Here is a 25,973-nt window from a genome sequence, read left to right as displayed (position 1 = left end):
AAAAAATGTCTGTCTACCATTAGTAGGAGTGTAGGAATGTAGAAAATAATTTCTGCTTGGTATCTTCTTTGTAGTTTCAGTTAGTTATATTTTCTAGGTACTAAGATTTTTCAAGTTAGAGATGAACTTTATTATTTGACTCCTGTTTGGCTCCATTATCACAGGCACATGGTTTCAGCTAGCCTCTCAGATATGCAAAATACCTTGCATTATTGTCATTTTACAATGCATTTGATTTTGATATTGGTTTTTCTCTCACCCTTTTATTTATCCTGGAGAAATCTCCCAGCAATTCCCAATGTGTGTAAGCCAAGGCCATTCTTTACAGTAAACACCACTCCTGTTAGAGGGAAGCATCCCCAGCAGTGGGGGTTATTTTAATGGACATGCTGTATTACTTTAATCTACCCCTTTCACCATCTGTTCTTCCCATACAGTGAATGAAAAAAAAGAACATATTTTATGTTTCAGGGTTACATTAGTAAAAAGTAAGATAAAAGTGATTTAAAAGCATGCATATGTTCTTAGTACAATACAGTCTGCATCTGTGATGTTTTTTCTCATGGTTCAGACACAAATCAAGAGGAAATCTGCTCATGCCTGATAGAGTGAAAGTTTTTCATGGAAAACAGGACTTTACCATAAGAGGGTCTCTATTTTACAGCTAAAAATGATAAAAACCTCGAGTAAAAATAGATAACTATAACATCTATTGTTGGAACATCTGGCATTTTTCCTGAGCTGGGTTGTTGCTGCCACATCCAGATGAATGCAGAGCACCTGCCTGGAACATGCTGTTGAAGCAGGCATGAATCTTATGACTGTTACTGAAAGAAGAATATCTGTAGATGTGATTGTGGTGGGAGATGGCTTCAGTGATGAGAGGATATCACCCATGTGTGTGTGTGTGTGTGTGTGTGTGTGTGTGTGTGTGTAGATGGTTTTCTGGGGTATAGAGGTTGGAGAAAGCCCCCTTTGCAAATCCCTGCTTGGGGAATGTGGAATCCATTACTTCTTAGCAGGGATTCTTAACCTTTTTTTTCCATGGACCCCTATGCTAATCGTATGGAAACCATGGACTCCTTACTAAGTCCACACTATACTGAGGATTATTTAATAAATGTGTCACACCTGCACCAGCACATGCCCACAAGAATAATGTTTTTGAATTTCAATTCAAGCTCATGGACCCCTGTTTTAGAACCCCTGGCTTAGAAGGCAGGACACTGTTATCTTTATTATCTAAGTACCTGGTATGGAGTAGTGGAGAATGCAAGGGTTCTAGAATGGAATTTCTTCTCTTGAACTTCATTAGCATGTGACTTTGGGCAAATTTTGTTTGAACCTCAGTTGCTGCATTTGTAAAAGGGGCTCAATAATACTTTAAAGATGTCAGCATTTATTGAGATAATAGTCTGTGGAATCTTGAATGGCATAGTGACTAGAACAGAGCAAGCATTTGATCATGGTAACTATTATTACAGTTGTCATCCATATTTAGTTAGCATATGCAAATCATATAGCAAATTGCCCTTCCCTTAATCAGTAAATCACAGTTCATTTCTCCTTACTAAATGATTTATGGTATTAAAGGAGAGAGTAATGGGTCCCTCCTTTGAACTCCTAAACTGTATAGCTTTTCCCTCTATTCAGACGCTTGCCAGTTTCTAATGTATAGTATATTAAAGCTCTCCTCTGTGAATTATTCATATTCTTCCTAATGTGAACACCTTGTAGGTGGAGCCAACCATATTTCTCATGTCGCCTGGCACACTGCCTTGCAAATAGCAGGTACTCATTAATGTTAGAATGTGAATATTAGAAGAAATAATGGTAAATAGTTCCCATTGGGCACATATTAAGCCCCAATGGATGTCTCAGACCTATAATCTGGTGAGATATCAGTCTTTTCTGGAAAGAATAGTTCTTTTGTGAGCTGAATCCCAGAGCGGAGCTGGGGGACAGTGGATGTCATATGACATCCCTTTCTGGCAGTCATCCCAACTCATTGCCTGCCAGCCACAGCCCACCTTTGGTGGCATTTGATTTCTTGTTTCATATGAGAACAAAGATACCTTCCATCTGACTCATTTCTTAATTTGCCAACATGAAAGTCTGTTTTGAAAATTAAACTTTAGATAAAGATTCAAAACCCCATACCTCCTTTTTTATTCCCGCCAAAATTGACTTTTTATTTATTAATAATAAAGACTATCAATACACACTGTGTGCAAATAGTATAGATGCAAAAATTATAAAAATAAACTAGCAGATATTTAAGGATAAATGCAAAATTTTGCATATTAGGCCATTGAAGATTTTGTGTATATTTTTTAAATTGCAAAGTTATATTATAAACTAGACACGTTAAGTTAAAAAAAAGCAAGATGCAAACCAGCAAGCATCATATGCTACTATTTATGTAGCTTTTTCTTTTCTTTTCTTTTTCTATTTTAGGAGGTACCAGGAATTGAACCTAGGACCTCATAGATGGGAAGCAGGTGCACTGAGCTACATCCACTCCCCAATGAGAGTTGGTTTTTTCATTTGTTTGTTTTGTTTTTAGGAGGTACTGCGGATCGAACCTGGGGCCTCATATATGGGAAGCAGATGCTGAACCACTTTAGCTACATCTGCTCCCAACTGTTTATGCTTTTAAAAGGAAAAATATAGAGAGAAATACCCTTGTATATGCGTAGAATACCTCTGGAAGAGTACTTAAAATGCTATCAATGGTTGCCTAAGGGACATGAGATGAGGCCATGGGAGGGAAATTCACTTCTCAATGAATATCATTTGGTACTTCTAAAATTTTGTTTTAAAAACTATGTGCATGTATGAATTAATTTGTTTTGGTTAGTGGTTATATTTTGAAAGAAATAGGAGGAAATTAAAGTAGAGAGTATTCAGGATTAGAACAAATTTTCTAAGAAGTGAAATCAAAGGTTCCAGAAAAATTAACCAAAAATTAGTTTTAGTGAACCTTTTAAAATTAATTGTAGGAACTTAATTGAAATAGGGAATTGAAACATTCATTTTTGCTATAGGAAAAGAGTCTTTGCAGTTTCTCAGCTTTAAATATAGGAGAAAGTGTTGTTACGTTTTCAAAGGAAGAGGAGCAGATATTCTATAGCTGCTAAAACATGGTTTTGTTTCATTTGAAAATTCCACAGATACAAGCAGTCACTATGAAAACCATCTACAGGCTTGCATGTATCCTAACTTATCATGAGTCTACCTGCCTCTTCACCCTTAAGACACGTCTCTAGGTTCTAATCAAAGTTTACGTGCTAAGCATTGGTACCAAAGTGCAGTTCAGTATTGAGGACTGGGGGATTTGAAAGAAAGGGCCCTGGATTTTTTAGTTGTCCAGGACAGGCCTGAAGACCTGGAAAGTGGGAGTTGACCATACCTGCCAGGTTTCAGGGGTCAACTGGCATAGGAACAATCCAAAGGCATTAATAAGTCTCTGAGAAATAAATTTAACAAGGAAATTGGGAATAATAGATTCAAATGAAAGAAGTAGAAGAGTCATGATTAGGTGATTTATAAATGAGTATGACTATGATAGCTTTTCATATATTCCCAGATGGAGCCCATTGAGGGGGTGTTGATTTCATGTAGCCACGTGTCCAGACATCCCTAAGGCCCTTAGGAGCACTTTTGTTTGAACAGTCCAGTTATTTATAGAATGTTTTTTAAGAGGAGTTTGCATGCTGCTTCCTCATGGTTATATTCAGGTTATAGTTTATATGTTGGGATATTCCATATGTGATCACAGTCAAAGACACACGGTGTATACATGCTCGTGTTGTCAATATTAATTTTGCTTACTTGGTCAAGTTGTTGTCTGATTTCTCTCCTGTGTAATCACTGTTTTTTCCCTCCAATTGAAAAACAGTCTGTGGGGACATACTTAAGACCATGAGAATATCCTACATAGGTATTAAAACTGGGTACCCCATCGATTCCAATATGTAGTATTTTCACTTTTCCCATAAATCTAGTAAGTTATGTTTGTATTTACCTTTTTTACCCAAGAACTATTTGAAAGTTTTATTTTTCCAGGTGGAAGACATTTAAAAATTTTGTCTTTAATTTCCATATTTATTGTGTTTTAATCAGAGAGTGTTGTTTATGTTTCTACTTCATGAAACATTGACTTTTTCTATTTTTTAAATTAGAGCATTTGTAGGTTTATAGAAATGCAGAGGTCCCATATACCACTCCTTCCCACACACACAATTTTCCCTATTAACATTTTGCATTAGTGTGGTAACTTTTGATGAAACAATACTCTTGTAGTTAGACTATTAACTATAGTATGTAGTTTATATTAGGGCTCATTTTTGTGTTATACCGTTCTATCATTTAAAAAATCTGGTAATATATACAACCTAAAATTTCCCATTTTAACCACTTTCAAATACACAATTTAGTGCTGTTAATTACATTCACAATGTTGTGCTACCATCACTATCATCCATGACCAAACTTTTCCATCATCCAAAAAAGAAAGTCTATACCAATTAAACATTAACTCCCCACTACCCAATATTTTCTTTGTGATCTAATATTTGATCAATTGTGAAGATTAGTCATGTTTACCTTAGGTGATTTCTTCTTTATTTTCTGTGTATGATGTTTGATATTTAGCAAATAATTACCTGATTGGTTTTGTTTTTTAGATCTTCCGTAGTCTTATTTTATACCTACTTTACCTGTCTTATACTGAGAGTGGTGTATTTTTCTCATTATTAGGATGTTTCTGTTTTTTCTTGCATCTCCTATAGGTTCTGTTTTATCTAGTTCTGCCTTATCTATCCCTGCTTTTGTTCTGCTATGTTATTAGATGCATTTATATTCATAACTTTTATATCATTGTGAATTGTGGCTTTTAGCAACATAAATATCTTTTGTTTTGAATGTTTCATTTAGTGCTTTTTTGCCTGAATTCTACTTTGTTTGATTTTAGGATCCTAACTCCTGCTTTCTTATTGTTTCTATTTTTTGGTTGTAGTTTTGCTTATTCCTTTATTTATTTATTTACTTCTGAGGTACTGGGACTTGGAATTGAACCTGGAGCATTGTATGTGGGAAGGCAGCACTCAACCACTGAGCCACATCAACTCCCTTATTCCTTTCTTTTTTAATCTTTTTGAAACACTGTATTTACTTTGTATTTTATAATAGCATAGAGTTAGAATTTGCTCTGTCAGCCAATTTCTTGTATTTGGCGAGTTTAAACCATTCATACTCTTTGATGTGACTGATAATGTTGGTCTCAATGCTGTCATATTATTTTATGTGATACTCATTGCCTATATTATGTTATATTGAATGTATTTTCCTGATTTGTGTTTGGTATTTTTTTTTTTCAAGGAGGTACTGGGGATTGAACCCAGGACCTTGTAAATAGGAAGCAGGTGCTGAACCAATGAGCTACATCTCCTCCCGTTTGCTATTTTTTAAATCCACCATTTTGTTCTGACATATTTTAGATTCACATGCAGTTGTGAGAAATAACATGAAGAGATCATAGGTACTCTTACCTTGTTTGTCCCAAAGGTAACATCTTACAAAACCATGATACAACATCTTTGGCAGATATGCGTTTTATGAATATTTTCTCCCTGTCTGTAGCTTGTCTTTTCATCCTATTAACAGGGTCTTTCACATAGCAAAAGCTTTAAATTTTGATGAAGTTCAGTTTAATATTTCCTTTTATGAATTTTGCTTTTGGTGTCAAGTATAAGGACTCTTTACCTAGTCCTAGAACGTGAAGACTTTCTTCTTTGTTATTTTCTGAAATTCTTAGTTTTATGTTTCGTATTTATCTGTGATCCGTTTGAGTTAATTTTTGTAAAGAGTGTGAGACTTGAGGTTCTTTTTATTTGTTTGTGGATGTCCATTTACTCCAGCACCATTTGTTGAAAAGCTGTTTATCCTACACCATTATGTATAATGTTAGCTCTAGATTTTTCGTAGATGTTCTTTATCAAGTTGAGGAAGTTCCCCACTATTTCAATTTTTCTGAGAGTTTTAATCATGAATGGGTATTGAATTTTGTTAAATGCTTTTTCTCTACTGATTTGTATGATTATGTGATTTTTTTCTTTAGTCTGAAGTTTCTTTTCTGTGTGGACTACATTGATCCATATAGACTATTGATCCAGCCTTGTATCCTTGGGTTAATGTCACTTGGTTATAGCATATGATATTTTATGTATTGCTGAGTTGTTTTCTAAAATATCATTCATGAAATATTACTCACGAGGGATATTAGCCTGAGGTGTTCTTTTTTGTGTGTACTGTCTTTGTCTAATTTTGGTATCAGCATAATACTGGCCTCATAGAACGAATTAGGAAGTGTTAGGGATAGGTTAAGGCTTAAGCCTCCCATTTTATCTTTTGTTTTTTGTTTGTTTGTTTTTTTGCTACATTTTTATTTGTTGATAGTGTTTTTGAGGATACCTCCTTTATAGATTTTTTACTGGTTGTTCAAGTTATTACATTGTATATACTTAGCTTACCAGTTATCATTTTACCAGTTCTAGCGGACTGTGGAAACCTTACTTCCTTTTACATCTCTTTTCCCTCTCCCATTTAAAATACAATTGTTTTAACTATTTATTCTATATACATTTAAAACTACAGCAGATAGTTTTATAATTTTTGCTTCAACTGTCAAACAGTTTTAAAAACACAACAGGAAAAGAAAAGTCTATTGTGTTTACCTCAAGTTCTGCCTACTGTGTTCTTTCTTCCTTCCTGAAATTCCTAGATTCCTTCTTTAAATGTTTATTTCTGTTTAGGGAGCTTCTTATAAACATTCTCTTTGGGTAGGTCTGCTAGTGACAAATTCTCTTAGTTTTCCTTCATCTGAGAATTTTTAGATTTGTCCTTCATTCCTGATGGACTTTTTTTTAGGTTCCAGGGGCCAGTAATTGAACCTGGGACCTTGTATGTGGGAAGCTGGAACTCAACCACTGAGCCACATTGGCTCCCCTGAGTTTTTTTGTTTGTTTGTTTTTTTGGTTTACTTTGATTGCTGTTGGTTTTTTGTGTTTTTCTTTGAGGCACCAGGAACCGAACTCAGGACCTCCCATGTGGGGAGCAGGTGTTCAGCTGCATGAGCCGCATCTACTCCCTCCTGACATTTTTTTATTGGGAATGGAATTCTGTTGTACCATTTTATTCTGGCCTCCATGGTTTCTGATGAGAATTATGCTTTCATTTGAATTGTTTTTATTTTTTCTCCTCTAAAGAGATGTTGTTTTTATCTTGCTGCTTTTAAGATTTTTCTTTGTTTTTAGTTTTCAAAAAATTGACTATTATATGTCTTACTGTGAATTTCTTTTGGTTTCTCAGTATGGGATTTACTTACCTTCACAAAACTGTAGGTTTATGTCTTTTACCAAAATTGGGATGTTTTCATCCATTATTTCTTTTGAGAACTTTTTCAGCATTATTCTCTTTCTTTTCTCCTTCTGGGACTCTTAATGCCCTATAGTTAGATCTTTTGTTGTATTTCCATTGGTCCCTGAGATCTGTTAATTTCTCCCATCATTTTCATTTTTCTCTTGTTCAGACTGTATAATTTCACTTGTTCTGTCTTCATGTTCACAGATTTTTCCTCTTTTCCCTTCATTCTTCTGTCATGCCCATACATTGAGATCACTGAGGTTTTTATTTTATTATTGTATTTTTAAATTCTAAAATTTCTATTTGGTTCTTCTTTAAATCTATTTGCTAAAACTTTATTTTTTTCTTTTATTTCAAGTGTGTTTGTAATTGTTGAAGTATTTTTAAAGTGGCTGCTTTAAAATCCTTGTTGGATAATTCTAACACCATTGTCAACTCAATGTTGACACCTGTTGATTGTCTTTTTCATTCAATTTGAGTTCTTCTTGGTTCTTGCTGTGATGAGAGATTTTTGGTTAAAACCTGAACAATTTGGTATTATCTTAGAAGACTCTGGGTTTTATTTAAATATTTCCGACTTAGTAGTTGGCTTCTCCTGACACCACTTTGCCAGAGGAAAGTAGAATTCCACCTCATTACTGCCAGGTGGATGTAGAAGTCCAGGTTTCTCCTTCAGTCTCCACAGATATCTGCATGGGGCAGGAGGCGGGGAGCCCATGTTGCTACTGGGTGGAGAGAGTCCCAGTTCTCTAGACTTCCACTGATATTTCTCTAACTGGGAGAGGTAAGAATGCCTTGTTGATGCTTCCCATGTGGCCTCCATTGACACCACGATTGGGTGGCTTAATTCCCACTGGGCGTTGGTGAAAGTCTTCACTCTCCATTTGGCCTCCTCTGACACCACCCTAGCAGAGAAGGAGAGGGATGCCTTGTCACTGCTGGGTGGGGTTGGAAGTCCAGACTCCTCATGTGGTCTCTGCTGACATCATTGGAAGGGAGGGCTCATTAGTCCTTGGCTGGGATGAAAATATCAGCTCCCCACTTAGACTTCTCTGGCACCATCCTGGTAGTAGTGGGGTTTGAGGTTGGTGTGGGTGGAAGTCTAGGATCTCTACTCAACCTTTGCCGATGAGGGTGGGGGTCACAATTTTTTTTCTGTAGGGTTTAGCTGCCGTAGAACTGTTATTATCTAAAAACTTTCTGTACTGCTAGGTTGTCCCTTTCCTGTTCTTTCAGTGGAGAGAGCAGGATTTTATCTGACTCTCTTTGTCTGCTCCCACTGGCATATCTTCAGCTCCCTATTTGGGATATCCGAGGCGTAAAGAAAACTTGGGAACTCACTGCTGTGTCATTCTTTGGATCGTGAGGTCCTACCTCATCTGCTTTCTGACTACCTTTTAGAAACTTCCTTGTCAAAATAGCCAGGACTTTTAGTACTCCATATAAAGAGAAATAAGGAAAAGTGTGCCTACTCTTTCCTAGAAGCAGAAGTCCCTTTCTTTGCTATTAAATTCCTTTTTTTCATTATTGAGGAAATTTTGAATTTTTGTTTTAACATTTACCCTTGTATTTATTACTATAGAGTATTCTTAATACCCCCTTTTTACTTATTTCAACTTTTACTCTCATGCCTCTGTATTTTAAATAATATCTTTTGACTCCCATTTATTATCTATACAACAATCCAGGATCTTATCCTAGTTTTCCCTTTCTCTCTCTCCTCTCATTTTTCTAGCTGCATCTTTCTACTTTGTCAGAATATATAACATTTACACATTATTCTTTCCATCATGTAAAACGTTCTATCTTTTTTGGTCTTTGTGTTACCATTAAATATATTAAAGTTCTCCTCATTGGTTCTTTTGCTAAATGTTCCTCAGCTATCTATAGATTGGGTAAAGCTCACCTTGTCACAAGAAGGGCACATGGATACAGTATTCCCTGAGTTCTTACATGTTCAGAACTGTAGAAGTCTGATGCCAGCCTATTTTTTCCTTAGATTAATTTGACATATTTGTCTGAGGATCCTGAGATATTTTTCTTTGTCTTTAACTAAAGGTTTAAACTAATAGTTTTCTAGGATTTATCTTGGAATTGATCATTTCAGAGCATTTTCCCATGTAAAAGTTGGGTCCTTTTAATATATTGATTTAAGTTTTTGCTTCTGAAAAGGCTTTTTTTTAAAAAAAAGATTTATTTATTTATTTATTTCTCTTCCCTTCTTCCCCACCCTGCCCCGGTTGTCTGTTCTCTGTGTCTGTTTGCTGCGTCATCTTCTTTGTCTCCTTCCGTTGTTGTCAGCGGCACAGGAATCTGTGTTTCTTTTTGTTGTGTCATCTTGCTGTGTCAGCTCTCCGTGTGTGAGGCACCATTCTTGGGCAGGCTGCACTTTCTTTTGCACTGGGCGGCTCTCCTTATGGGGCGCACGTGGGGCTCCCCTACGCAGGGGGCACCCCTGTGTGGCTCGGCACTCCTTGCATGCATCAGCACTGCACATGGGCCAGCTCCACATGGGTCAAGGAAGCCCGGGGTTTGAACCGTGGACCTCCCATGTGGTAGATAGATGTCCTAACCACTGGGCCAAGTCTGCTTCCCTGAAAAGGTTTTTTATATTATAGTCTTAATGTTCCTTTATTTTATTTTTCTTCTTTAGAGTCTTCAATGATGAATATATCGCTCTTTTTCTGCCTGTCTCCTTTCAACCACTTTCTCTTTGACCCTTTTAATTTCTTTATCTAATTTTCGTTCCCTTAGATGTTTCCCTGACCCTCGTTAAATTCCCTTATTAAATTTCATTCAAATCTATTCCCCTTTTGGCAATTTGTAATTTATTCTTCATTTATTAAATGTCTTTGAGTTTGGCCAGTTTTATTGCATTTCCCCCCCCGCCCCCCACCACCACTTAGTTGTTGTTGTTTTCTGGTTCATTTCCTAGTTTTAAAATTTCTGGTTCCAGGTGTGCATGTGCATGTGTGTATTTGTGTATGTGTATCTCCAAATGCTTGTTGAGGGTACTTAATTCAATTTGGAGTGTTTTCATACAATTTTCTTCTGTTTCATGTTTGGTTATTTGATGCAAATTTTTGTCATTTGAGATGTTTGTGTTTGCATTTTCTTGTTTTCTCCTTAGAGGAGCTTTATATGGAGTTTGTTAAAATTTTTTCCTATCCCTTGGCATTTTATGGCCTGGGTTGTTAGTTCAAGAGTGTCCTTCCCTGTCAGTTTTTGAAATACAGGTTTTCAGTGGATGATGATAGTGGTAGAGGAGCAGGATTGGCCTATTTTGTTTTTCTTTGGAGTCTACTGGACCTTTAATTTCCCCTCTAACTTCATTCTTTCTCTTCACTTTTATGTCTCTGAGGGACACAACCCATTCTCAATTTATATTTTTCTTTTAATGAAGTAAAATTCTCTGAGATTCACTCTGGATTAGCTTGTTTTTTACTCCCTTCTCTGTGGCCAGTACTGTACTACCTCATGTTAATATTTTAGCACTTAGTGTTTACCTTTCCTTTCTGAGAGTGATTTGTCTGTGCTTTGTCTGTGTCCTCCACTCCCTCTTCTTCTTTCATGAGGTTTCTAAAGCCTCTCTTTACTCTGTTCTCTGTATCCACAGGAGTTTTTGTTAATTATTTTACTTCTAGATAATTTGAAGTTTGTCATATTCTCTGTCTCCTAGTAATACTGATTGTGTGGGTCATATACTATTTAATTTGTGCTCCTTGAAGAACTTACAAGTGTTTGTGGAGTTTTTTTGGAGGATATATGAGAGATTCCAATTCAAATAACTGCCATTATCCTTCTTACTCAGAAACCCCTAGAATTTAGTAATTTATTGACCAGAGACATTATGTAATCACTCTAAAACATGCGTTGTAGTGGTATATTTAGTGGAAAATTGGAATTATAGTAAAATAATAACTTTCTTCTTATAGGTACGATAAAAGTTCTTAGGCTTTGTTTATAGTTCTATATAATTATCTTCTTTAAATAAGTTAAATATTAAGGACAGTCATAGGAATCATAAGTTTCAATACTAAATAGGAATCCAAGTATTTACAATATCATATAGAATATTTGAGCTGAAAGAAAAGTTAGAGAAAATCTAACTTAACCCAATATGTTGTTATACAGATACAACTAAGAAAGATGAAGTAACTTGTCCAAGGATACTCTGAGGGTTAGCAGTAGGGCTAGAATTTGAAACAAGTTCTTCCAGCTCCCTGTCCCCAGTGCTCTTCTAGGACACGGCCTTTGGTAGGTAAAGTATCATCATGCCCATTTTCCCAAAGAGGCAAAGGAAACGGAATCACTTACCCAAGATCGTGCACATAGTAAATGGCAGCAATGGGTGCGATGATGCCCGGGAGCCTGCTTCCGCAGCATTCATTCATCCTCTGGGCATTCCACGAGGTTGGCTGCCTCCCTTCCTCCCTCCTGCCCTCTCTCCTTCCTCAAATATTTAATGAACACCTGAAATATTTCAGATCAACTAACGGTTTGTAGTGTCCTCAAGTTTAAATCTACAATTCCTTTTAGAGGAATGACTGTGGCTTTGTTTTGATGGTGAAGACTGGCACAAGTTTACAGTCTTCTTGAAAAACAAAGGTTTACCACTAGGCTCTCCCCCGTATCTCTAAAGCAATGTGAGGTCTTGATCTAACTGAACCCAACTTCTGTCTGCTTGAATATATCAGGGCAGTGCAATTACTGTTGTAGTTTCCTGACGATTGACAAGATACTTGTCCTTCAGTTTCTTCTTCTGGGTGCTCTTGAAATGTGTGTCTTACGTATGCCAAGGTTGTTTCATGTTGAATTTTCTGTGAGTGAAGGACAGAATGTTCTTACAGCACTTTCCCATATACACTCAGGGAAAGCTTTTTCCCCTCTCAACAGGGCTCAAAAGTCTTGACTGGAGTACTGCAGAAATAGGCCTGGCTTATACTTTTATAAAAACAATCAGGCAACTCCTGGCTTGGAATAGTACTGATGATCTGAGTTTCTGCTAGGCAAGCTCAATGGGTGGTACTACCAGAGGGCTAATGTACAACACTCTAAACCCTCCTCAGGAAGGGGAGGGGGTGCCACCCCCTCATGTTGGTGAAAGTGAAGGTGGGGTCTTCTGAAAAGATACTAGTATCTAGTAGGAGAAAATACTGATAGCATGTAGGAGGTGTGATGTAGGGGACTGGAGTCAGGGTGTTTTGATGTATTCCATCCTACAAGCCTCCAGGGAAAGAAGTTGGATTTTAAAAAACCTTATTTTTCCTTGATGGAATATGCTGATATTCCATATGTATGTTTGGAAAATAGCTAAAGTGGTAATTAGAAATGGTAATGGAAAAGTCTTGAACCTGGAATTTGCACAGAGCTATGTCCTGAACATACTGTACTGATTTGCATACTTTTAAAGTTCCCATGGATGAGCCTCTGTACCTCATCTCCCTGGTTTCTAGAAACCCCTGCTAGGCTGAATTGCTGTTTGCATGGAAGCAGGTAGAACAGAATTACTTCTAATCTGGTTGGGCCTAGTATGAACGGGAGAGTTTGCCTTGTCCTGAGAAAGTCTCCTCATGGGTGAAATGTGCTCGACTAGCATGTGAGAGAGAAGAACCAAGGAGCCTTGGAATTTTTCCTTCTATTCACAATCCATGCAAAGACACCCCAAACTCCATCCCCATCTTTCTTCCAGGGTAAAAAAGAAAACAGAAAATGTGCTTAGACTTTGGTTCCTGGGGCTATAAACCTGTTCCTGTCCCTTCTCTGAAAACCATGCTAACTTTTCATCCTTTTCTCTCCTTTCTTCCTTGGCAATGTTCTTTGTGTTTTGGAGCTTAGGCTTTGGAACAAGCTAGACTGTGGATGGCCATGACGTCATATTAAAATTCTCGGTGGTGCAGTTTCCTCTTTTATAAAATGGAGATTGAGTCTCTGTCCAGGTAGTATGAGGATTAAATGATATGATGTATATATAGTGCTTAGCACATCTCCAGGCAAATAGGAAGCTCTCAATAAATGGCATTTCTTATTATCATAGCAGGTAATCTCTCCATAGTACCTAGAATTGTGCTTGGCATTAAGCAACCAAAAACTGGTAGAAATCATTATATTAATCTTTTAACGACTTGTGAGGACCTTAAAACTGAGCAGACCTCTTAGAGAGGTCTGTCAAACATCTTACATTTTCTTTCAACCTGATTCACTACTCTGAGAACTGGTAAGAAGCATGATTCCAATGAGGCCCAGCATTGCTCACAGCTTATTTATGATGATTCTCTTCTCCCTTCTGTATGTATTTGAAGTTTTATTTTAGAAAGCAAGAAGCATAGCCTAGTGGTGTGAGTAGGTCCAGGTTGTAAGGGGTAAGACTTTTTAGAAGTTATGGAGTAACTGAATCTGGTAAGCATTTGTTGAGTATTCTACCACATATCCAGCATGAGCCTCAGATAGTTAACAGCCTAGAGCGAAGAGTTAAGGTCTAGCACATTGTTACCTTAAATCTTAGTTTTTAATTTTTAATTAAGAAAAAATGTGAAAAGAAATTAGAAATAAATGATGGAGCTTTCCTGGAATTCTGCTTTGATGATATCCATCTAGGTAGTAATGAAGAATTTGGGTTTGCGTCTTGGTTCTACCACCTGCTAACTCTGTGACCTTGGGCAAATAATTTTTCCTCTTTGAGCCTTGGTTTTCCTATGCATACAGCAAAAATACTAATATCTCCATTAAAAGTTTACTCTAAAAACTAAATGAGATAATTCACATGCAGTGTTTGTACAGTGCCTGGTCCTTAATAAGTGGCCAGTTAATGTTTGTTATTATTTTTAATCCCCTTTCAGCAGTCAAAATAATTTTATTTTGAGGCATCCAGACTGATTAAGGGATTTTAAGTCAGGGACACCCAAAATTGAGCAAGAGTGAGTCTTATTTTGGTGTCTCGGGTCTATAAGACATTAAGGGTACTTGCACAGTAAAGGCCATAGTGGTTGTGTTGTTGTTGTTGTTGTTGTTGTTTTGTTTGCTTCGTTCTTTTTTGAAACGTATTCTTCTCACCCTTTCTGTTTCAGTATTCAGGATTTCACACAGAAAGGTCTGAATCTGACCATGACAGCCAGTGGGGTGGCAGTCCCCTGACTGACACAGCCTCTCCGCAGCTCCTGGACCCCGCCGAGAGGCCTGGCTCACAGCACGATGCTTCTTGCGCCTACAGACAATTCTCAGATCGCGGCTCGCTCTGTTACGGCTTCACGCTGGACCATTCCAGGCTGGTGGAGGAGAGGCACTTCCATACACAGGCCTGTGAGGGAGGCCGGTGTGAGGCAGGCAGATACTTCCTGGGAATGCCGCAGGCTGGGAGGGAGCCCTGGTGGGGCGCTCGCGCAGCCTTGCCTCTAACCAAGGCCTCCCCAGAGAGCAGAGAAGCCTTTGAAAACAGCATGCCTCACATCGCTTCAGTGCACAGGATCCATGGTAAGAGCAGGAGGGCGACTCCTGAATTTACATCATTAGGCTCCTGGGAAGTTTTATGACTTTCTGGGTATGATACTGTTCTGACTGACCCAATTGGTTCTCTCCTTTGAATTTACTGAGCAGAAACTTCCACCAGTGGAATTTTTATATCCAAATCCACTCTTTTTAAGTGTGTGTATTAAGTTTGGCTAATGTTTGCCAAATACATTAATGTTTGAGAGGCAAGTAAAAATGATACCCATTTTAAAGTACAAACGCATACAAATTAACATAAACTATGCACTGTCTATTGAATTTATAGTATGTGTGCATTTAAATTTCTATTTCTCTTCTTTCTTCTATATTCTCATGCTTCAAATGTTGCTGACTTGAATAGCATTTGGATTCATTCACTTATAGCAGTGACTCTCAATGAAGGCTCTACTGGCATTTTGGGGAGAGTCAGTCTTTGTTTTATGGACTTCCTCATGGGATATTTAACCTCTCTGGCCATCTGGGCATTAAATGCCAGCATTCCTTCCCACGCCATCCTTATGACAACCCACAAATTCACCAATGTGCGGATGGGGAGCTATGTAGAACCTACTGAGATTTCACTTTGAGATTATTATATGACTTTACAAACATATAAAATGGGGTTATAAATGCATATAAACATATATATGCAGTTAAAGGTTTAATAATGCTTTTCTTTGTTCATTGCAAAGTAAAATAGTTAAGAGAGTCCATTCCAAGTTTGGGTCTAGACAGATCTTTGAAATCCTCCCTGTTTAATTAAAATCTGTGACATTAGGATTGTTTGAAAGACCCTGATATTACTCATGTTGCTGTATCTTTATGCTGAGAAATGTGGTAGGCACTGTTGTCTAAGCCATAATGTCTCCTTACACAACTTCGAATACCACCCAGACACTGACCACCTTCTATGAGTGATTTTAGATTTGTTTCCACCCTGGCTTTCTATTTTTCTGATTTCACTGTCCGTTTTTCTAGTTTGCTAGACTGGTAATGGAAACCCAGGGCAAAGGGCAATTGCTTGCCAAAGAATGGAGTGAAATGAAAATCCTGGCTTAGCCTACATAATCTGGAAGGAAATACTAGAAATAAAATACAAAGAAAAGGAAAAAGGAAAGTAATGAATAGTGTGATTCAGGGCTTCTTTGCTGCATTAAGAAGTTTATGGTTTTCATGCATTGCTTCCTGTTTCTCTTCTTTCTCGTTATATTGACTTTGGACTGTTTTGAGAATAATCTAGTTTATTGACTGTATTTTTTGATCTACTGTTCCTTAATATTACACCTGACTCCTTGTTCCTAACAGGTTGTTATTAAAATTTTTAATATTTATTTATTCTTCACCAATATCAGAAAAAAAATTAAATTACTATATATCAGTGAAACTGATATTTTTATCCCTATGTTGAGGAGATAATATTTATATTTTTTGATTGGGACAATATGTATGTATTTGTATGTCTGTATTTGTTTCTAAGCCCTCAAATACTCTAAAAACTAACATTAGAGCTTTGTTATAACTCTAATTTTAAGATTCATTTAGCAGTATTAACATTTTGGGTGATTTATTTGAAAGTGAGAGAATAGTCCAGCCTATATCATCATTGTCTTCCTCAAACCCAATCGAAAGCATTTTCCAAGCATCAACTGAAAAAACACTACTCTAGAAAATAACGTAAAACAAATTCGATGTGTTCTTCTTTTATTATTTATGGTGTAAATTATTTACATAATTTACATTGATGTGTATATATGGAAAAGTATAAACACATTTTACCACTATGGAAACTGGTTCACAAACCTTAAAAAACTTTTAAAATAAATTTTATTATTTTTCTGAGTAAAAAACAAAACATTGTCATAACATAAAAATAAACTGAAGGAGAGAAAAATCACCCATTACCCCATAATGCAAAGTATTAACAATTTCATGGAATCCTCTGCAATTTTTGTGCTCAAAATTGATCATTCACAAATGCTTGAACAAGATTTACCTTCTCAGAAAATTGTTACAAACTTTGTCTCCACTTAAAAGCCACTGAGATATATGAGTTCTAGTAAAAGTTGACATGGTCTGTCATGAGAATCTGTGCCTGTTTCAAATATTGATACAGATATTGAAAATGTAAGATATAACATTTCTCTTAATAGGAAAAAGAAATGTGCTTAAAAGTTTTGGGGGGATTTTGAGACCACTTACTTCTTACTTTTCCTAATTTCTAGGACGAGGTCATTGGGATGAAGATAGTGTGGTCAGTTCTCCAGACCCGGGGTCTGCCAGTGAATCAGGCGACCGGTATCGCACTGAGCAGTATCAAAGTAGCCCACATGAACCTAGCAAAATTGAAACTCTAATAAGAGCCACCCAGCAAATGATTAAAGAAGAAGAGAACAGATTGCAGCTAAGAAAAGCTCCCCCGGACCAACTGGCTTCCATTAATGGAGCTGGGAAAAAGCACTCCCTCTGTTTTGCAAACTACCAACAACCCCCGCCGACAGGAGAGGTCTGCCACAGCTCAGCTCTCGCCAGCACTTCACCATGTGACCACATCCAGCAGAGAGAGGGAAAGATGTTGAGCCCCCATGAAAATGACTATGACAACAGCCCCACCGCATTGTCTCGGATAAGTAGTCCCAATTCGGATCGCATTTCAAAATCCAGTTTGATCCTAGCTAAAGACTATCTACATTCGGATATGTCTCCTCATCAGACAGCAGGAGACCATCTTGCCATCTCTCCAAACTGCTTTGGCTCTCACCGGCAGTATTTTGATAAGCATGCTTACACGTTAACTGGATATGCCCTGGAGCACTTGTATGACAGCGAAACCATTAGAAACTATTCCTTGGGCTGTAATGGCTCACACTTTGATGTAACTTCCCATCTAAGGATGCAGCCAGACCCTGCACAAGGACACAAGGGAACATCTGTTATAATAACCAATGGAAGCTGATGTTTTCCTATAATATTTTGTTCTTTAAGGATCTCTGAATCATATTTATGTTTTAATGCCCCATTACCAGCATTTACTAGCCACGTTGTATTAGAGAGGATAACCTAAGTTACTGGTTTTTGACCTGTGTTCCTATGAAGACAAAGAAAACACAGCACTAGCATTCAGGGTTATACACAGATACCGGAGCTAATGTGAATACACAAATTGCCCCCCTAATTTTGTGGGAAGCAGGGTGGATATATTCTGGATTGAAATATACTTGTGTATGTCAAGTGAGCAGTATTTACTCCACCTGAAAGGACTGCTAGATGACAACATTGGACTGTGCTGATCCCTTGAACCTCACACACTCAGACCACTAGTCACAAACTTGTGTAAACTTTACACGTAGAAATGTAGACTATGTGCCATAAAATACACCAAAAGTGTGTAACTTTTCTTAACCTCAGCTCATTAAGCTTCTAAATGATATGAAAGTTTCATTCCCAAAATAAGTGAGAAAGAGCGAGCGAGTGAGAGAGAGACACCTTGTAAAATATTTTCAACCAGCAAGCTTATTTGGTTTAGGCATAAATTAGGGAAATCGTTCTGGATATGGTGCAAGAATGAATGTCCATCTGGAATCCATCCTAAGCAATCAGGACGTGGTGAATTTTCACCTTTTGCGTTAGACAAAGAACAGGGTTGCATTAACACAGCAGTAAAGATTTTGCTAAGTAAAAGCTGAGATGTTGAGACATGCACCAAAAACTTGGTGTGCTCAGTTGGAAGTAGTTTAGTGAAGGTGGAAAGTCCAGAAACAGAGAGAAATGAAAGTATATCTAAAAACAAATAATTTCAGGCTCAGAATATGTGTGCCACATAGTAATCAGTAGATTTGGGGTTTATAAAACCAACCAAACAAAAAATTCAAACCGATTCACCAAGAAAAAGGCTAAGTGTGAAAAAATTACTAAGGAAAGCTAGTAAAGTGCTGCATGACAGCAGCGTAAGTGTTTGGAAACATTTCAAAGTACAGATGTGCAAATGGAACATGTGGAAAGCCTCGGCAGAGTCTCAGATAGAAGCTTAGGCTGATAGATGAGTGGCTAGAAGAGTGATAGTGGTAGTACTCTGAATCAAGGCACAGGTACGGTGTTCATTTTCCTTGTTGCTTGTAAATGAGAGACAAACACCTCGGTCTTAAGTCTGTGTAGTATAGTAGAGAGACCAGCAGACTAGATGCCGTGATGTCTGGGTTCCAGTTCTGACCCTGCCTATTGCATTTTTTGTGACCATTGATGTATGACTCATCACGTCTGGACTAGTTCCGCGGTTCGTTGGTGCAGCAGAACTGCACTTGTTGAATAGTTAACTCTCTGCTGGGGGGTGTCAGGACTTACCATCTGACTTTTCTAGGCTCCCAAAGAGGTCTAGATGTCTTGTAACTCAAGCAGCTGCATGGGCTCTTTCAGGCACCATCGACTTTGTAGATTCAGGGAGAATGTAGATGGTAGAAACTGATCAGGGAGAGGACAAATAAGTAAGATTTATTGAATGCACTCTTCTCTAGTAATCAAAGTAAAGTGACATAGTGATTAGAGAAGTTTCATAGACAATATTTCCTAGGAATCCCATGCTTGAAATTTTTGTCATAGTCAAGGGTTGGGGGTGTACTGGGAGAAATTTGACTTATTTCGAAAACAGAACTTGACATTGAACCCTCAGGCATTAGTACTATACTTTCATCATTAAACACGGTTATTTGGCAGTTCATAGGTAGGTGACAATCTGAATGACGATAGTCTGAAAGATAAAGACTGGGCTGTTTGTACGTGAGAGAGGAGCCTACATAAATATTTCTTGGGTGTGACAGAGAACCATTTGCTCTGTAAGTGGAAAAAAGTGCTAGTATGTGAGAAAGTTGGTGGTTATCATATATATTTTCAAAAATTCAAAGTACAATAAACACTAAATTCTGAACTATCCAAGCAAAAATATTCAGTAAATATGAGAAAACTATTTGTGAGAAACCCCTGAAATACTTAAAATGGATTTTTAATCAATTTACAACATTAAGTAAGGCTTTAGGAATGTCACAGAATATTCAGAATTCTGTAGACTGACAAATGGTTCAGAGACATAAATATCTGAAAAATATGGTGTATTGTGGAAAGGAAATCTATACAAATGGGTTTTCCTGATGGATACACACTCTACAAAATATGTCAGGGACAGATGCTGGAAGAGAGAGGGAAACATAAGAATCAAAGAAAATGAACTGATACTGAAGAGAAGACTGTCACTAAAGGGATTTCAGGGGATTTTTGTATGTGTAGTCAATTGGTAGAAGAAATAAATGATGAACTCTACAAATTGGGAGTAATCAGAAAGAATAATACTCTTTAAAATAATATGACCAGTATTTTAAAGGGAAGACAGAATTAACCAAATTACATATTGATTAGAATTTTTGGTAGATTGCTCAGTTTTAAATACATAAGCATTTATTTAACTTACTGGATGTCAATGATTTTTATAGTAGCAGCTTTATTACATTACATATAATACCTTATAAGCCCACAGTATTATAAAATTACATTTTTTGCAATATGGCATGATATTGCAAAACAACCCAAAATAAGTTAATATATTTTATGATAAGGTACCTTCTTAGTATACATATAGAAATATTTTAGTGTATTTATAATCTATATTATTTTGTTCTGTGCAGGAACATATTTCCTCATAACAAAGATATCATCTGTGTCTTTCTTTTTAATATAGGATAAAAATGAATATGTTCCCAATGACTTAATCAGTTAAAATTAAACTCAAATTTGCTTAGGTTTTAATCCTTGATTTCCATAAATTTGCTGGATGCTGATAACCTTAACACTTGAAACACAGAAAGAAATATGATTTTTATATCATCCTGGATTCATAAAGATGTGCTCTATCCAATTACTGGTACAGTATGTTTCATTGGATGATACAAAGCTCACACTTCCTAGTAACAGTAAGAATATCTTTATAGCCCATTTTACCTGCTCTGCCTAATTTTAAAATTTCTATAACCAAACTAAATAAATCTTCTTGGAGAAAATTTTGTTAAAATTATTATTGAGAATATAGTCAAATATAATATGTTATTTTGGGGTACAAAATGTTAATGCCACTATTACTGGTCAGACATTTAGGTGTGCTTCAGCTCCACAAGTCTTTTGGCCTACTCTGCTGAATATAATGCGTGAGAATTTTTAAACTGTAATTGCCGGATGCAGGCTAATATGATGCAGTGCTAATGTGACATTCAAAATGAGATAGGATGCAATAAATGATTTGCCTTCACTGTTTATACAGAAAAACCACTTGTTCTTTCTTGTTTATATTTTATAGGCTAGACTATTTCCATTTGGTCCTAGTCTTTATTCTCTCTACATCCCAATGCCACATGCTCCTGGGTAGGGAATCCCACTTAAAATAAACTTTAATGGGATCTTCCAGAAAATGATAACATGCTCCATTTTTCTTTTCTTCTTAAGGGGGAATGAGGATAAATTCTAATAAAAGAGCATTTGGAAAATGTGCATAGGTATATTAAAAATAAAATGGAAGTCCCCCCCTCAAAATCTAGAACAAATAAATTTTATAGAAGACAGTACATCTGAAGAAACATTTGGAATCCAGATTTGGTATTTTATAGTTCTCTTTTGAGAGCAGGATGTTACTAAGCTATTTGGTGCAATCCCATTAGTACCAGTAGTACTTGGGAGTGAAAGAGCAAATGCTGGTATTTGAAAAACAGTATTTGGCCATTTTGAGGTCTCTCACCTTGCCCGGTAGGATAGCCTACACTTTAGTAGCACTCTCTTTGATTTTAAAAATTCAAATGCCCAGATTTGGCTCCCCAGTTTGCTCAAATCACAGGATATAGACATATGTGTATCTATGATACCCTATTTTCTGAATGATCTAATAAATAGTATAAATCTTGTGGTCTCACAGATAAGCAATTCAATTTTCATATAAATGTCAGTTTTTTTTGAATAGGGGTTTGACTCCCAAAACAGCAAAATCTATTGGCTAGTTCTTACTGGAAACCTGTGGATGAAACATTCACTATCATTTTAAACTTGAAATAAGTGACAGATCAGCTATGGACATATACAAAGGGTATGGTACATAGAAGTATTCCTGGGAGAAGTTTCCTTGTGGTGCTCATTTCTTGTGCACAGGGGTTGTACGGGTAGTGCTCAACTTAAAAGTGAGACTGTGCTCATTTCCAAATGGGGCTGTGTTCAGAGTTTCTTCTCTAGGATTGTATGAGGAAATGCCATAAGTATATATATCATTGTAAAAAAGCAAGTAACAAGATTCTATTCAGCTGTGCTCCTTAAAAGCTGATAGTTCACACAGAAAAATCATAACTGATAATTTTAAAGCAAACATTCATAGTTTGTTTATTGCAATTTTGCTGCATGGGACTTTGCTTTCATAAACCTCTTTAGTGGGGGTGTTTTTCCTAATTTGCTGATCTGGGATATATTTAATCACAGTTGAATTTACACCCAATAACCCTGGTGTGTTTACATTTCAAAAGAAATGAAATCCACTTGGAAAAATTTGTAGAAGTACTATAACTTTTTCGTTTTTTTTTTTCCTCAAAGGGAAGTATTTAAAAAAATGAAACATATAAGCAGTCACTTCAAAAAAGATAAAATATTTTGTGCTTTTCTGACTGACATGCTATAAAAAAGGGTTATATTTGTGAAAGAAGATACTGATTGCCAGTATGTCAAATACCATCTTGCAATGTATAGTTTCTAGTGACATTGTAGTACAAATCTGTAATTTGAACTTTTACTTTGGAATGTAAAGTAGATAATATTAGCTATGTCAATGATATCTTGCAAAGTGTTCCCATTTATAATTATTTATATTGTAAATAGGTTTCTGAAGTAAATTCGAAGTTAATGTGCATAAAATGTATTTATTATGTGAGGAATTTTTTGGTTTAAAATATAGTTACCAATATGCAGTTTGTCTGACTTTTTCATTGAAAGAAAAATCTGTATTAGACAAAACAGACTGTCACCTAGAGGACTAGTACTGTAAAGAAACAAGGACCTTTTTAGCTTGAGATGCTCTTGAAATGAATAACACACCCACATACACACAAACTTTGAGACATAGGAATAGAAGCTTACACATTTGGATAGTAACTATTAAGCAATGGGTCTGATTTTCATTAGACATTGGGCAATGATTTCTCAGTGTTTATTGTGGCATCTTAAGCAGGGCTTCTTTGGTTTCTACTTCGCTAAAATCAAGTGAGAAATTTGAAAGTAGAGATTGCATTTTTAATGTCCAAAACAAAGAAAACCTCTATAAAATTAGGATTATTTAGTTCACTGTCATTCATACTAAAAAAAACCAAACATCTTGAATAATTTTTATCTTGGAATCTAAATTATTTTTAAAATTCAGAATTAGGAATTATGGTCAAACAAAAGTAAATTGCCAGCTCTCATTTTCATAGTGTCCAACACAGTTTTTTTTTTCTCCAGAAATTTCTGATTTACCCTGATGTGTTCTAGAAATTGTCAACCATTGACCAATTCAAAGAACCTAAACAATATCTTTTTAATTCAGTGAAAATGATGTTTGCAATTCAAAAAGCTTTTTTACAAAGCTGCAGGCACTGTTCCAAAGTCAGACCATCATGAAGGTAATACCACTATATCCCATTTTGTTAATGAAGACACTGAGACTCAGAGAGGTTAAGAAATTAACAAAGGTCACGTAGCTAGTAAGTGGTAGAGATGAAATTTGAACCAGGCAGTTTTACTCCAATACCTTCATTCTGCTTTCCTTTTATAACAATAATTTAAAAAAGTCAGTTGTGGGGGTGGGGTGGCACAACACTCAATCTAGTCAAATGGTGGCTCCCGTAGCCCCATGCATAGTGGCAGAACTGGCATTGCTATTTCTCCATTATTACACTGATAAAATATGGGGACTAACACAGAGAAAGATGGGGATCAAGCTTGCTGTCCCCTTATGAGACATGTTTGCCTTTCTGCAGAATCAGAGTTCTGATGTTTCTGTTATATGAACATAATGCCAAAAAAAAGTCTAGGGTACAATAAGCTTACAGGCAAATTGCCCTAACAGGCTCCCCATGATATCTGACTTCCTTTTTTTTGAGGGTTTTTCAATGAACAAAATACAAATGACTTAAGTATTAATTAAAAACTGTACATGTTTTTCATCACAATTCCTTGGATAGGGGCCAAAATTATTTCTTTTTTATGATAGTCATACCTGATAGTTGTTAAATACTGTTTCCATTAAATATTGTTTTCATTCTCCTTGGGTAAAAACTAATCAAAGCCCACTCAACCAAGAGCCATCATAGTTTAGAAATGTCTGTGTTTCTAAATACAGATCTTAAGGGGCTGTTGTGCAGCTATCGTATTATGTACTTTCCTAATGTGAAGGGACATTACCCCTAAGTTATCTGGCAGGAAGCCTTCCCCTCAGAACACAATTGATTCCTAGAAGATTCCTTTAAGTGAGCTGTGTACGCCTGTTGGGGGTATCTGTCTCTGGTTGCCTGAGTGGGCCAACCAAGGGTGCCAGCACCCAGGCACCTGGGCCCACGCAGCCACCCATGGCCACTGGACTTTAACAGTGTCAGGAGAATTGACCCTCTCTAGTACTTCCTGTCCTTTTCATAATTCTGCTTTATAACTTAATACGTGCTCTATTTATTGATGGAATTAGATCCCAGGTGGGAGAAATGTAAAACAGGCCCTGCTTTGGGAGTTGGAAAATAATCTTAGCGTTGCTCAGCTTCCCCCAGGTCAGACTCCTGCGTGGGGAGTAATTCCACATGGGAATCTTTCTCAAATGCTATCTAAGTAAACCTTAAAGGGAATCTTGGTCTCATCTTCCCAGTCATAAGGAAAGCATTCTCAGGTTCTGGTGAGAGTTTCCCAATAGTTTGGTATTTCAAAAAAACCAAAAATCTGAACCTGGAGTCTTTTTATGGATAAGATCTCCAGGGTTCATTCGGGAATGGGTAATTGGGATCTAATGTGAGAAGAAATCATCCAGATAATAATTGGTGCATTTCTACATTTCCAGTTTCCAGTTTCAGACCTTGCATTAGTCACATGCCCCATTAGTTAGGCTAGACAGGGTATGTTTATGGTGCCATGCCAAACCCAATTGTTTTTGGGGGGGAGGTACTGGGGATTGAATCCGGTATCTTGTACATGGGAAGCAAGCATTCAATCACTTGAACTACATCTGCTTGTCCTAAACCCATTTTTTAATTTAAAAGACCAAAGATATTTTTCATTCACATTTGTAATTCTGTTACATAATTAAAGTTTATCAATAGCTAGGAAAGTTTTTTCCAGGGAGAGGAGAAGAAGAGGTGGGGAGGCTAGCTGGCTTTTACGCTAAGTACATTTTTCAGTTACATGAGTACCTTGTTTAAATACCCACATCTATATTTTAACCTTGATTTTTTTCCCCATAAAATTAAAATAGTTAAAATATTTAAAAATACTTAGTAATTTAATCTTAATTTTGAAATTATTTTTTCTTTCATGAACACTGATGGTGTTCTACTTAATGTCAATAAAAGAAAATAAAATGGCTTCAGATTTTACCACTCTTTTCATACTCCATTTGGTTGGACTCCTTCTTTAGAGATTTTATGTCTTATTGTATCACCGCAAACTTTCACTCTTTCTAAAAGCCATCCCCTCTGATTCCTCAGACATGATGTCATTTTACTTTAGTGGGTACCTCTAACTGATAAGGACCGTTTTTGTTTTTAAATATAACCATAATACCACTATCACACTATTACACCTATCAAAAATTTTAAAAAATTTTATTAAAAAAATTTTTTTAAGGATACTTAGATTTTACAAATGTCACATAAAAAATATAGGGTTTACACACCTTCCCACACCTCCCACATTTCCCCACATTAATGACATCCTTCATGAGTGAGGTATATTCATTGCAGTTGATGGACACATTTTGGAGCATTGTCACTAAGTGTGGATTAAAGTTTACATTGTAGTTTATACTCTCTTCCACACAA

General features: G+C 36.6%; 1 protein-coding gene across 1 annotated transcript in view; it reads left to right on the top strand.

Moving 5' to 3' along the window:
* The window catches only part of SIM1 (SIM bHLH transcription factor 1), a 74,711-nt gene extending 51,822 nt beyond the window's left edge, over positions 1–22,889 (top strand). The window contains exons 10-11 of the mRNA XM_058307188.1: positions 14,493–14,895; positions 17,133–22,889. Coding sequence (XP_058163171.1) covers positions 14,493–14,895; positions 17,133–17,863 — 1,134 coding nt within the window. The 3' untranslated portion in view covers positions 17,864–22,889. The remainder of the gene's footprint in view (positions 1–14,492; positions 14,896–17,132) is intronic.
* The last annotated feature ends 3,084 nt before the right edge of the window (positions 22,890–25,973 follow it).

Source organism: Dasypus novemcinctus, chromosome 11 (genome assembly GCF_030445035.2).
Source record: "Dasypus novemcinctus isolate mDasNov1 chromosome 11, mDasNov1.1.hap2, whole genome shotgun sequence".
Taxonomy (NCBI): domain Eukaryota; kingdom Metazoa; phylum Chordata; class Mammalia; order Cingulata; family Dasypodidae; genus Dasypus; species Dasypus novemcinctus.
This window is presented reverse-complemented; position numbering and strand designations above follow the sequence as displayed.